At 43.8% G+C, this 14,549-nt stretch overlaps 1 protein-coding gene across 1 annotated transcript; it reads left to right on the top strand.

Moving 5' to 3' along the window:
• Positions 1–3,666: 3,666 nt before the first annotated feature.
• On the top strand, positions 3,667–14,170 carry LYRM1 (LYR motif containing 1). The gene is given in 4 exon segments (XM_037151021.2): positions 3,667–3,724; positions 13,773–14,030; positions 14,033–14,096; positions 14,098–14,170. Coding segments are annotated over 4 exon segments (453 nt in total).
• The last annotated feature ends 379 nt before the right edge of the window (positions 14,171–14,549 follow it).

Genomic DNA, 14,549 nt, shown 5'->3' with positions numbered 1-14,549 from the left:
TTCTAACGCGATCACAGATGTGAGAGACCATTTGGGGAAATCCTGTATTACTAGTGTGCTCTTAACATTTTTGAAAGTCTCCAACTGGGCACTGACAACAAATTATTTCTAAAACACTCCTAGTAAAATAGCTCCAGTGTATACATTTCTAATTCTAAATCAAACCACTTTGCTGTCATTTGTGGAAGGAAAGCTGTATCCTCTCTCTAGTTCACTAAGAAGGGGTGAAGAATTGTATGTCTGGGAAATTCATTATCTCAAGTGTTAAGCTCAGGCCCTTGAGTTTGTGGCCTGTGATTTCATTGGCAGTGGCATAGTTTGACAGAAAGCTTAAATAGCATGGCCTTGCCCAAGGTCACAGAGCCAGTAGGTAGCAGAATGGGTATGCTGACCTTGGGCAAGGCCCTGCTATTTAGGCTGTTATGGAAGGTATGACGCAGAAAAAATTGACATGAAATGTCAGCCCCTACCCCATGAAGGCCCCAAGGAAGGACTTGGGGGGCTATGAAGAAAGAGGGTGATGGACCCTCACCCCTTGGCTTTGACAAAGCCTGAGTCCTCATTTCTTCGAATCCCTTGGCTATCTTGCCTCCTCTGCCTGACTTAAGCCTGAAACAATGACCGAGGGCGGTGCAGCCCTGAGCTGGAAAGGGCGGGCTCCCTGGGTGATCAGGCCTGAGAAAGAATATGTAAAATTCTGTGAAGCCTGCTTTGCTAAGAATGCTCTTAGTTAAATGATAAAGGCCCAAGCAGGAAATGAGTTTGTTTCCCAAAGTTTTGTAGCCTTTTAGCTGATAGACCCTGACTCAGAAGAAGCCCTGATAGTTCTTTGTATGCTCTCTACCGTTTGATCCTTACTGCCTGACAGTGATTAATGAACTGTACCTGTATTCCTGTGCAAATTAAACCCAATGAAAGCCTGTCTAGGCCAGGGTCAGTGCGCTCTCCCCTTGAGAGAGTGGCCAGGCCATTCTAAGGCACTCCCCCGACTTGAGGGAGTAGCCTTGCCATCCCTTTTCCTCCACAGGACTCAGTAGTCCATGTGAATTTGTCTCATGTCTCATCCATGACACTGTGGGCACTGTGAACCGGTGCACATGTCAACCAACCTGATTTTTTTTTGCCCAGTATGACTTCCTGTTCCCTCTCCTTTCTCCTTTTGAAAAATCTTTCATTTTGTACAGATTCTTAAAGCTCCTTTCTATATGCTAGATTAGGTGCTACCTGATGTAAATAAATTTTTGCTCAAATAAACTCTTAAAATATTTTAATATGCCTCAGTTTACCTTTTAACAATATGCAATAAAATTTAAAGCACCCAGAAAAGTCCACGGATTACAAAACCATTATCTGTGCCCTGAAATATTTTTTTTTATCAGGGATCAAATTATTTTTTTACCTCAAAATAGCCACAGGATTTAAAACCCAGGGACCTGGAATTTCTATTTGAGGATTTAGGGATCTAAATGTCATATCAAGACATAAATTACATATCATAAGTCTTTCCTAGGCCTGGGTTTCACCTGGGCAGAGGGTACACATGGAACACACAGTCCCCTAAATCTGGGGAGGGTGGGAGGGGCAGGTAACAATCTGTGCCCCCGAGGGGGTGTATAATGCAGAAAGGATGGCTGGGAAGGCTGGGGGCAAACCTGGCTGGCTTTGATCATGGACTTCTCTTAATGGACAGAGAGGAAATTATTAATTCTCGATAATGATAACAACATAATAGATGTTTCTCCTCAAGTACAGTAGAGGTATTTCATTCTATCAACTTGTCTTATGTAACTGCAACGCCAGCACACCAGGCCAATTACACCAGAAGTACCAACTTCAAATTTAAAAAGCCGAGAGGATAAATCTATCAACCAGTTTCATTAATTTGAATACCACTATGTTGGAATGTGTGGTGATTTGAATCAGGGCAAGGCCGATGCTTCCCTTTGCTTGTCAAACTGCCTCTTCATTGATAATGCAAATTGTGACTGCAAACAGCATCTCTGGGGGGCGTTTAAAGTGCTTAAGGGAACACAGTGCACACTTCAGAAGCGTTTCTTTTATATGCAATTAGTCTGTTCATGACACATCATTCTTATCTATTCATTAAAGTAAGTCCCTGGCTTAGCTGGGAGCGTTTTATGGGTTTATAGACTCAGGGAAGCTCAGAACTGGCTGGAGCCTAAAGGTCATCTGGCTCTCTCCCTGGCTGGCGGTCCCTCCCTCTCCAACATCTGTTCTTAATCCTGTCCACTGAGAGGCCTCGCTTGACTTCCTCTGGCAACCCCTGGAAAGATCTTGAACTCTGGAGTCATTAGGACCTGCATCAAATCCCAGCTTCATCTTTTGCTAGTAACTAGAGCCTCAGTTTCCTCAGGATTGTGTGCAACAGTGGCTAGCATTTAGTGTGGTATCGCGATGATAGATGGAAAGTTTACGTGTTAGCGGTTCCCTGGGGGTGGGAATGGGAAGTGACTACCGGTGGTTACCAGGTTTCTTTGGGGGGTGATGGAAATGTTCTGCAAATAGATTGTGATGATGGTCACACCACTTCATAAATTCATTAAAAGGCATTGCATTGTAGACTCCAAACAAATGAATTTTATATGTCCATGATGCCTCAATGAAGATGTTAAACAAAAGAAAATAAGATATAAAAAAACCCTAAGGTCTTTTTTTAATTAGAAAAATACTCCAGGGTGCTAAGCACAGTACACATGAAATAAAAGCTAATTTGGGGTATTGTGGCAGAAAGCATATGTAGTGAAAAACAAAAATAGTTTTCGAAAGCTTCTGCTTTATAGTATAATAATTAGAAGATATGGCATATTCTTCTGCTTCAAGAATATTTTTAAAAATTGTCTCTATAAAAGATAAAGAGGAGATCATAACACAGACTGAAAAAAATAGTTCCACAACCCCTTAAAAGAAACCCATGAAACCAATGTGTTTAAGAATTCAGAATTTTTTGAATTTTAGAAATGTAATATGGGGCATTTTCCATAAATTACATAACACCCCCAACAGGGTATGTGGCAACATCTCATAATTAAACACATTAGTATTTCTTTAATGAAATGCATGAATATTCATACTAAGTAGGAGAAATACAAGACTACAAGTAGACTTATGTCAGTTCTGTCCCCTTTTTGCCTGCCAAGGAGCTTATTACAAACGTCAGAAAATCTTGGTCTGTCAGACGTTAGAACTTCCGGAATGGGGATCTGGGGAAGCAGTTACCATGACACTCAGCACGACCTCGCCTTTCACATGGGAGACACTTCAGTAACTGTGCCTTCCATGTCCTCCCTTTTCTCCCTGTCTTATCCCCAGAATGGGACAGTCTCTGCCAAGGGAACCCTGAAGTTGGGGACCACGATCAGAAATAGATTAGAATTATTTGCTCTGCCAATTCTGAGCTCAGACAAGACTAAGATACCAAAAGAAAACGGGATAACATAGAAATGTAAAATGGGAAATATTCTTCTGGATGGGGTAGGAGAGAAGAACCAACCAAGTTGTTTTAACTCAGGATAATAGATAGAGAGCATACCCTTAAAAACTAGCACAAAAGCACAGTAAGCAAATAAATGAACATTTTGGGTCGGATTCATTAATAAGCACCATATCCTTGACTTGGCTCATTTATTTCAGAATTACCTTACGGCAATGGATAAAGCCCTGCAAAGGATCTACCACCTGCTCTTCTCCGTCTTCGATGCGCTACGTGAATGGTTCTATCCTTCTACCTCCAAACTGGGAGTCTGGCTCAGCAGGGGTCCAGGGTGCTGGGACGCTGTGCCCAGGAGAACCTGGCTGTTCTCTCGGTCTGGTGAAGTGAGGTGACAGCCCACTGTGGCCGGGCAGACCAAAACCTAGGTTCCTACATTTCAGAGCAACTCTTTTGCATTAGACTGCAACCAGTGAGGGCAGGGGCCTTGCTAATCAATGTGATATTTCCAGGGCCTAGTAAGCTGCTCAATAAACACATGTCAATTAATTGAATGGTTGAAAGAACCAATAAGTTGAATGTCAAATAAAAGTAGCCTGACAGTTTGCTGTTTTGCAAAAACTACACTCCTTGCTCTGGGATCAGATATTTCACAGGACGGATGCCTTCCTCTGGACTCTCCTGCTGCAGCTCCAAATGACACGTTCTTCTAAGCACCTGTTTCTCCCATGGCCATCTCGCACTAGGAGCTGAGGGAGGTGAGGTGACTGTGGGAGTATGAGGATGGTACACTGGCATCCTAAAAAATACTGATGTAGCGCCTTAACAGCTGACTGTCATCCAAGGAATCACTATCCACCAGCACTACTAGAACAGGGTGTGCATTTTCATTTTCCTCACTCATTGATCAAGTCATCAAGTAACAGAGCAAGACAGCTCCCAATTTTCTAGATGAGAGGGGTTCAGGGAATGGCAGGGTGGGGGACAGGTAGAGGACTTGTCTAGGTGCTGAATTTTCACAGTACGCCAACATTTTTGCATAGACTATGTATTCATCCCAGTCATCCTGGAGATACTAAAGAGACTATAGAAGGGCTGGTAAGGTCCCCCAGGCCAAACTGTTGCCACTGTTTTAGAGAAACACAGCCTACTCCATGCAAATGCCAAAGAGATTTAGAAAAATCATTATTCAAAGTACAGAAGACTCAGAGACACACAGCAGTCTGCTGATTGCCAGAGGGAAACGGCGTGGGGAGGAGGTAGAAAAGGGTATAGGGGGACAAAGGGTGGTGTACACCTGAGACCTAGGTAATTTTATGAACCAAAGTCGCTCCAATAAATTCAATACAAAGAAAGAAAAAGTACAGGCCTACCTCCGAGAGAGTGTGGGTTGGGCTCCAGACCACGGCAATAAAGCAAGTATTGCGGTAAAATGAGTGGCAGTCTTTTTGCGGGTGGAGGGTCTTGCCTTTCATTTGGGAAGTGAGGTTGTGCCTGCATCAGCTCCGTCCTTGGAGCTTGGTTTACCTTACTGCCCTGTCTCCCCCGACCCAATCCCCACAAACAATCTCATCGGCTTGCAAAATCACAGACTCTCAGACCCAGACGAAGCCTTTAAGATGATCAGACCACCCAGGTGGTTTCAATACTCCCTCCAATGTAAGCTGCAGGTACAGGGAACATGGGAGCCAACATTTGTGGAGTTCCTGGCAGAGCCTGGCAATTCAAGCATATACACACACTTAGTTACATTATTTCATATCCTATAACCACTTACCTCAGTTTCCCCTGCGGAAACCAGGACTCGGACAATTTGCAGGACTTCCACATGGCCCAGCTTTTTCAGCTGTTGTCCCAGGGCCAGGTGTCTCCTCTTAACGGGTGCCTCTCCGCCCTGCAGTCAATTATTTGGAGGCTGCAGAATCCTGGAGAAAAATGGCTTTGTCTTTTGAGATCCAGAGTGTGAAGCCTATGCCTGAGAAAGCAGTTCCCCTCTGTTGCTCTATTACCTGGTGGGAGATATGCAATAAGGGGCACATGGGACGGACGAGGAAGCCCCCGCCCTCCCTACCTGCCCACAGAGCACAGGGGACACTGATGCCTATCTTTTTAAAATTTTTTAAAAAATTTAATTATTGTTCAAGAACAGTTTTCTGTCTTTTACTCCCATCACAGCCCACCCCCCCAGTGCCCCCCACCTCCCTCCCATTTCCACTCCCCTTAGTTGTTGTCCACGTGTCCTTTATACTTGTTCCTGTAAATTTTTCCCCCTTTTTCCCCCTGAAATTCCCTCCCCTCTCCCCTCTGGTCACTGTCGCCCTTGTTCTCTATTTCCGTGTCTTTCTTTTTATTTTGCTTGCTTGTTTTGTTGTTTAGCTTTCTAGCACATGTATCTCAAGTTGTCTGTTTCGTCCTTCCCTCCCTCCCTGCCTTTCCCTCCTTTCACTATTTCATTTTCTGCCCTCATAGAAATTAAAACAGAAATTCTAGTAAACTTAGAATCTGAAAGTCTGGGTTCAGAATCTAGTGTTGGGACTGTCTGTTGGTAAGTCACAGCAGCACTTTGGGCTTCGGTCGCCTTACTTCCCATGGTGACAGTAACCGAGAGGAGAAAGCACCAGGAGCCACAGGTTTTGTGCTCCACCAGGGCCGGGTGTTGCTTGAATGACTGGAAGGGAAATCGCCCTGTAGTAAGTGCTGACCACGTCCCAGGGCGTATTTCAGAGGTTCTGTACACATTATCGCACGTTATCTCATTTGGTGTGACGAGAAGGACCTGTCAGTGACCTGTCACTTTCATTTACCCCAGGCAGAAATAACAGAAAAAGGAAAAGGGCCCAAAGACATTGTTTTGGGCAGGAGTATTTAAAGACCTCCATTTGTCTGCTGTGGTTCTGGGGTCTTCATCAGAAACACTTTGGGCAAGTGTTTAAATTAAATAAAAATAGACAACAGTACATTCATTCAATAAGTCATAACACAGCCAAAGAAAATAAAATTGTAGAAAATTTTGTGACATGGAAAGATGGTCTCAATATTTTTAGGCTGGTTACAAAACAGACTACACATTACGATTCTTCAATAAACAGAATAGATTTACATGTACATACACACATCCCAACGTGTTTGCTGTTGTTGTCTCTAGTTGGTAGAACTGTGGCTGAATTTTGTTGTTTCTTTCTGCTACTCTGATATCCTGCAGTAAAGATGTATTGCCTTTGCAATAAAAGATTTTTAAATAAATAAAGTCGAGCAAGTTCAAATCAGCCCATTCATTAACTTCCCGTGTCTGGAGTGTAAGTGCTCAGCCCAGTTAATTCTCCAGGAGCCACATGCCTGGATTCCTTGTACATAAACTGCAGCCTTGCCCATGAATTCTCAGACACTAGACCCAGTCTCGGCTTTGGCTGCAGAGTAAGTCGCTCCCCTGGCTATCCAGGAAACCACCACTGTGGGCGGAAAATTTATATGTAGGTGAATCAAAGACTCTACATCAGGCTGGTTTTGAAGCCTGGTAGAAATGCTCAAATTTTATAATGCACATATGAATATATTTCTATGAGAGCAAGGGTGATTAGCAATCGTTCTTTATACAGCATGTTTTGTGCATAAATATTTATTTATACCTGGCAAATTATGAATTCACAGTGGCTATTAATATATATGTAATTTATATAGAGAGATGAAAGTACGGTTAAGGTCAGCAGACTGAGAATAAAATACTTGTTTGGTCATCCTCCACAACTTGTTCAAGATGATTTAGCTGCATGTGCCTCAGTTTCCTCATCTGTGTGGGAGCCATAGCTTGGTTTCATGGTGCTAGAAAGTACCTTTAAATAGGCAAAGCTGAGTCTGAAGTCCAAGCATGTGCTTGGGTGGTTGTGCTACCTTAGGCAAGTTACTTACTTAACTTTGTGCTCCTCGGGTTCTCCGGTTGCCCAATGGGCAGTACTTCCTGTCTCACGGCGTGTTATGCCTGGCACACAGGGACTCTCCTGCTAATGATGGGGAGAATGGCCTGGCCATTGTGTCTCTCACTTGAATGGAAGAGAACAGAAGTTCCTTTTTATTTCCCCATCGAAGATGTGCAGAGCGCCACATAGACACAGTTGCTGAGCATGGTCACCAAGGTACATTGCTCACCTGATACTCACCTGCCCTAAAAGTGTCTCAGGTTTTTAGCAGCAGAAACTTGCTCTAAAGGGCATGCTTTTTCTTGATAATAAAGCTTTCTCTTTCCAGCAATGGAACTTTTAAGTGTTGACAATTTTAGATAAAAATCTTTCTAACTTACATTTTACAATATTTATCTATCATTCTGGCTTCTTAAACTAAACATTCTGACCTGCAGGTAATCTTTCACTGATGTCTCAGGTCCCCATTTATTATTTGGTGGGGCGACAGCTCTCTCCCTGTGTTAGCGTTTGCATCCACCCCTTTGGAGGCTTCTTTTGTTCTTGCTTCTTTTGCTGCTATTGTTACTGTCTTGAGAGGCAAGCCTATCACCTTCTAGTTGCAATACAGCCAATGCTATAGGATCATCCAGTGCAAACTCCTTCTTTTGAGCAATAAGAAGCCAATTTGGAGAGGTGAAGAGAAACCGTGGACTTAAATTCTCCCTGAGGTGTTTAATCGACTATGGATTGGAGAGCTGAGGAAAAGAGTTTCATATAGGAACTACATGGTAAATTAAAATCAATAAGGATCAGATAAAAGTCTGCTGAAAGAAGGGAAGCACCTGGCGTGAACCCAGCAACCATGCAGCACTTCCTTTCCAGAGACCCGTAGAAACCTTTCCTGCGCACGTCCCCACCCCCTTGGAGCAAGAGGGCTGAGGGACCTGGCAGACTGACCTCCAGTTAAGAGAGGCCGCCTGTATGTGCGCACCCACACTCTCCATGGCTGCACACAGACACTCCCCCGCACAGTAAGCCCCATTTAACCCCTGTTGGCTTAAACAGGTCTCATTTTCAAACGATGCACTCTGAGATAACCTGCAGATCTGTACGCTGAACGCATTAAAGGCCTGGAGAAATCTACATCAGAGGTTAGTCACATCCTTGTTCTCATTTCCTGCCTGTTCCTGCAGCAATGGCCTCACACGTCTATCCAAGAAACAGGCCTTTTCTCTCCAAGCTCACAGAATTGCTGCCAGGGAAGGAACAAATACAAAAACTTTAACAGCATCTCAAGAGTGTTCCCCCTTTGCTCCTCAGCAACTACTGACAATCAATGTAAAAGTAATCCTAGTTTTTATTTGAAGCTATCTTGGCTTTAAAAGAACCTTCCCAAAAATGATTGATGCGATGAATTAAACCCATAGGTAACCCCTGAAATCTGCTTTGAATAGCAATAAATTCCTAACAATATCTTCAATGCCTGCAGCAACAAAATCTAATCTCTGAACTCCTAAAGGTCAAGATTTGCTGTCTGGTAGCACGGCTCAAGAGTAAATGCTCCCTAATGCTGTGCTAGGCGATTGCTTTGCACTCCAGACAATGTCAATTTTGTCCAAGTAGCCGCAGATGTGTCTAGCATTAAGTCAGAATGGTGTCAAGGGCCCTTCTTGAACACCGGCTGCTTCTCAGAGAAACTGGTCCTAAAGCCCTAGTCTATTACAGTCCATGCCCAAAAGGCAGGCGTTTAAGGCTTAAAGGAGGATGGAGAATAAAGCTGCATTAGATTTTTTAATGTTTCTGAGTCAGGAGACCCAGGGGAAGAAATTCTCTGGTGATCCTAATGTCCTTCCCTCTCCCCTCGCCACTGCCAGTCCTTTGGATTTCCTGATTAAGGTGTTGTACTGTCCATGAAGTCTACTCTTGATTTGTTTTCCTGATAAACCATTCATCACTGCTGTGGTCCACTCCAGCTATGGAAAAGCTATAATAGACTAATGAACCCATCAAATTAAGAAATGTCCATGTTCCAGGAAGTCGTGTGCCAAGGGAAGGCATGGGCTGGGGGCGGGGAAGCAGAGAATGAACCCACCTCGGAGCAGAGTACTCAGTATAATGAAGTCTGCAAATGCATCAGCCCCTCCACCCCCAGCCCTGAAAAGAAGACACTGCTTCTTCCCAACACAATGCACTTCTTTAGTTTTTAAAATTGGTATGACTCAGATGAAAGTATTTTGCTTTTAAAATGGGTAGGGCTCAGTGTAAACCAAGTAGTTCTCATATTTTACTGAAAAAAAAACATTCATTTGCCACCATTAGTAATTCTGCTACTGTGATGTCATAGATTTTTAAAAAATTAACTGTATTCAAGAAACATTGGTTAATATGAAGTCATTGATTTTTTTCCCCCTTTCTTTCTATCTTCTCTTCATCCTCAGGTTAGCCTTAAAATAAGCCACTGCCATGCAGGCTGGCACGAGTTCCCATGGTTGGTAGAGGAAATGTTTCATTTTTGATTTTTAATTTTAGGGAGGATGGGAAAGAGAGAGAGATTGATTTGTTGTTGCACTTATTTATGCATTCAGTGGCGAATTATTGTATGTGCACTGACCAGAGATAGAACCTGTAACTTTGGCATATTTGGACAATCCTCTAAACAACTGAGCTACCCAGCCAGGCTGAGGAAATATTTCTCGAGGCAGGGAAACCTGAGCGTTGCTCCTATGTTTAAAAAAGACTCTCCTCTTCGGCGGTGCATCTCACATTTTCACTTGGCAGTGTCCAGGATCCAGGAGGAGGGAACGTGCCATAGAATTTTCTAGCACCTTCTGAGTCTCCTTAGTAACAGATGTGTAACAAGTGGCAGAGGTTACCACCAATTCACTGTGGACCATCTGTCAAAAAACACAATGCGTTCCACGGATATGGAATTCACTCTGTGAAATAGACAAAGGAGGTGAGCCCAGTGTCTCTGCATCGGAAAACAGTTAGTGGGAACCATAGGTCTTGATTTCCTTCTTTACCTCTGTCCTGACTGCATCATGTTTTTGGCTCTTCCTCACTGCTACTAACTTGCACTGGATGCTGAGTACCAACAGGAAGAATGTTAACTTAAACCAGGGTTGTAACACATAAATGGAAAAGGCAGCAGGTGTAATGTGGTGTGTGGTGGGCACTGCGGGGATCTGGAGGCAGCAGCTATTCAGCCGGAGCCAAGAGTTGCCATGTAGAAATAATTGCTTTGCTGAGTCATCTGCTTTTTTTTTTTTAAGAGAAAGAGAAATCCAAATTTTATTTTGATGAAATCTCTAGAATGTTGAACATTGGCTCAAGTTTTTCTTAAAGATTTTATTTATTTATATTTAGAGAGAGGGGAGAGAGGGAGAAAGAGAGGGAGAGAAACATCAATGTGTGGTTGCCTATCATGTAGCCCTTACCGGGGACCTAGCCCAAAACCCAGGCACGTGCCCTGACTGGGAGTCAAACTGGTAATCCTTTGGTTTGAAGGCCTGAGCTCAATCTACTGAGCCACACTAGCCAGGGCTTAAAAATTTAAAAACATTGTGTAGGCCAAACAAAACTCAGCTGCCTACAAAATACAGCCCTTGCGGTGCCATTTGTGATTTTTGCTTTAAACCCATTTCCAGCTCAGCTCAAATAGGAAGTCATCTAACCAATGAGGCAGTGCTGGTGGGGAAATCAGGAAGAGTGGAGAGGCTGCAGAGGACTAGCTGGAGGGAAATCCTACCTGCATATCCACACAGGCCTGAACATGGAGCAAATTTCAGGATTTTGTATGTAGGAATGGGTTCAACAGCCTCTTATTCTAAAAGGAAGACTATGGGAATAATTAGTGGCCAAAGAAACCAGGAAAGGTAGATAAAGAGGCTAAGAAAAGTGAATTGTGAGTGCAGATAGCCCCAGGTCTAAACCAGGGATGTTGCAGTGGATTGAGTGTTTGCTTTTCCTCCCCCACCCACCCAAATTCATTATATTGAAGCTCATAACCTGAATGGAATGCTTATTTGAAGCTGGAGTCTTGGGGAGGTAATTGGATTTAGATGTGGTCATGGGGGTGGAGCCCCCACGATGGGATTGGTACCCTTTGGAAAGATAAAGGGACCAGAGCTGCTCTCTTTCTACCGTGAGAGGGTGCACGAAGATAGCCATCTGCAAACCCAGAAGAGGGCTCTCACCACGCATCTGACCACGCTGTCACCCAGGTCTCAGATTTCCTGCCTCCAGAACTGTGGCAAACAAATGTTTGTTGTTTAAACCACCCACTCTATGATATTCTGTTACAGGAGCCCAAACTGATTTAGTGGATGCTAAGCAGGATTCATCACACCTGCCAACTCCAATGGACTAGATTGATGGGCTGCTGGGAAGTTGGGAAGCTGGAAGGAAAGAACACTAACAATAGTGGTGTCCTGAGTGCGGTGCTTTTGCTACCCCTGGCCTGAAAGAGCAGAACATTTGAGGATCACCAGATAATTAGCTCAGGCAGGCGGGCTTCCAAGTCCACATATAAGATAACAACATAACCATGTGCTCTCAGAATTGTTATGCTTTCTATCTCTAAGTCATGTTTATAGTGGGTCAATAAAATACATCACTATTTGGATTTACATTATTTATTTTGAAACATAAAAGAGCATTAATCACATTGGAAAGAAGGGTTTAAAAATATAGATTCTAAAGTGAATGACTTGATATCTGCGATGATGAAGAAAAATATCAGCTCACACTTGGCCCTTAATATTTAAATGTTAGAATTATGCCGAGTCCGTATTCCACCCTGGAAATCCACTGAAGTGGGTGCTGTAGCAGGGCACTGCTTACACTTCCCCGTAGGCCCTGCCAATTCACTCTCCCGGCTGCTGGGAGTGCTGGCTGCTGCTGGCTCACAGCTGAGACCTCTCCAAGGAGCTACCTGCGCCACAGTGCTGCTTCTGGGGGCAGCTTCCATTCAATGGCAGATCAGAGGAGGCCATCAAGTCTGTCCCTCCCTTGCCTCAATTAGGTCAAGTCTGAAGTGCCATCCTAGTTCCCAAGCTCCCTTAAGATCACCTGAAACCTCTGTTGCAACTATGTTGCTGTTCGGTTCCTCCTTTGCCCAATCTTACTTCCTTCTCTTTCCTTGTGCACATAAATCTCATAGTCTCAGTATTGGTTTCCTGGGAAATTGACATACAACGGGACCTTGTTGAAGTACAGTTGACCCTAGAACAACACAGGTTTGAACTGCATGGTTTTTTAAAAAAAATAAATGCTGTAAATATATTTTCTCTTTCTTATGATTTTCTTAATAACATTTTACTTTATGTAGCTAATTATAAGAATACAGTATATAATGCATATAACATACAAAATGTGTGTTAATTGACTGTTTATGTTATTAGTAAGGCTTTTGATTAATAGTAGGCTATTAGTAAAGTTTTGGGGGGAGCCAAAAGTTACACTCAAATTTTCAACTTTGTGGGGGTTGGTGCCGCTAACCTGCATGTTGTTCAAGGGCCAACTGTATAGGAGAATAGATGATGAGAGATGCTCTGGACCAGGCTAATTTTAAATGACTTTCACATTGATGGAACAGAATTGCAAATGTAGGGACACAGGGAAGACATTACGTCAATTTCAGTGAAAAATATTTTCATATGTGAATACTTAGCTTTACCTATGTGTAGGGGATATATTTTGTTGCAACTTATCTCTGTTCCTTTGAGGGACTTATTCCCACCCCAATCATAAGATTTGAGGAGCAGGTGCCAACTGTGGTGTCCAAGTCCCTGGAGGCAGGAGTTGGCAAGTGACTCTGGTCTGGCCAGTCCTGGCTCACCATGCGCTGTCTGTAGCGATTAGTCCAGGAGAAGGGCTTGTGACCAAGGCTGAGACCATCAGAGTCATTCCACAAGATTTAGTAGAACAAGTCAACAAAGACAGGACATCTCTTTCCTCTTACATCATAAGCTGTAATAAAGTAAACCTGGAACTGCCGGAGGCACGTACCTCTCTGCCCATCTACAGAAGAGAATACATCCAACACTTAAGGAGAAGCAAAACCAAGAGATGAAGTGGTTAAAAAAAGACAACACTGCCTATGTTCTTGGATCCAACTGTGCTTCAGTCAGAACTAACCCCGGACATCCCAGTTTCGTGAACCAAAAATATTCCCCTTCATTTTGCCCAGGCTGTGTTGAGTTGGGATGCCCATCACCTGCATCTGAAAGATTCCTGACTAATTCACTGCATCAATAATTCAGTGACAGATGAAAACAAAACAAGTAACAACCCTGAGGGATAATAACAAAATACAAGTACCCAGGAGCAGAGGCCAAGAGCTCTACCAGGCCCTAGCAGAGTAATACACCCATGAACCAGAGAGGATGCATGCAGGCGGAGCTCTTTGTCTAAATGCTCAAACCTAGCTTCTGTGGGTGGGGCTGGTGGCACCGACACAGAGGTGACAACAGCAAAACAGCAAGAAGTTCTCGGCCTCCACTGCCGAATTTTTAGGCTGGCAAGGAAATGGCAGGCGGCGCCAGGGCAGATGGAAGACACAACTGAAGAAAAGCAGCACATGCGAAATGAAGCCAGGATGCTGTTCCAGAAAAACAAAAAATGCATAGACACAGACCTGATTGAGCAGTGTAGAGACGAACACACGGCCAGGACAGAAATCGGACTGATCACCAGATTCCCTGTGCAAGGCCAGTTCATCTGCCTGCAGTGGGGCTTACCCCACTGCAAGGCCGGGCTTGGAAGCCAGGAAAAACTGAGGATACGTTTTGAACTCTGACTCAAGTCTCATGATGAGGTTTCCTAATCCAGAAGGAAGTTTATTTCTCGGAATGATGAGCCAATTAGAACTTGAATGTAAAGCAGGTGACAAAACCTTTCTCCTTGATTGGACTGAAAATTCAAGTATATTCTTAACAACCTCCAAAACATTGGTACTGGCCACCTGATGTGGGCTCTCAGTTTGCTAGGGCCTTCCGGCCTGACCAGACGACCCTAACCTTAGGGGGCAGGACCTTACTTCCTCCTCGAAGCAGCATTTGGAAACAAGACTAAGGCCTGTGGGAGGAAGACTGAAGACTGAGTGACAAATCTTCTCACGGAAATGCCATCGCCAGACATGTCAGCTGCTGCGAAGAAATGACCCAGTTGCTGGGAGTTCTCATGGCTGCTGTCAAATGACATAC

The sequence above is a fragment of the Artibeus jamaicensis genome, unplaced genomic scaffold (genome assembly GCF_021234435.1).
Source record: "Artibeus jamaicensis isolate MK-2021 breed Jamaican fruit bat unplaced genomic scaffold, CSHL_Jam_final contig_548, whole genome shotgun sequence".
In the NCBI taxonomy this organism is placed as follows: Eukaryota; Metazoa; Chordata; class Mammalia; order Chiroptera; family Phyllostomidae; genus Artibeus; species Artibeus jamaicensis.
Note: the sequence above shows the minus strand (reverse complement) of the source record. Positions and strands in the feature narration are given on the sequence as shown.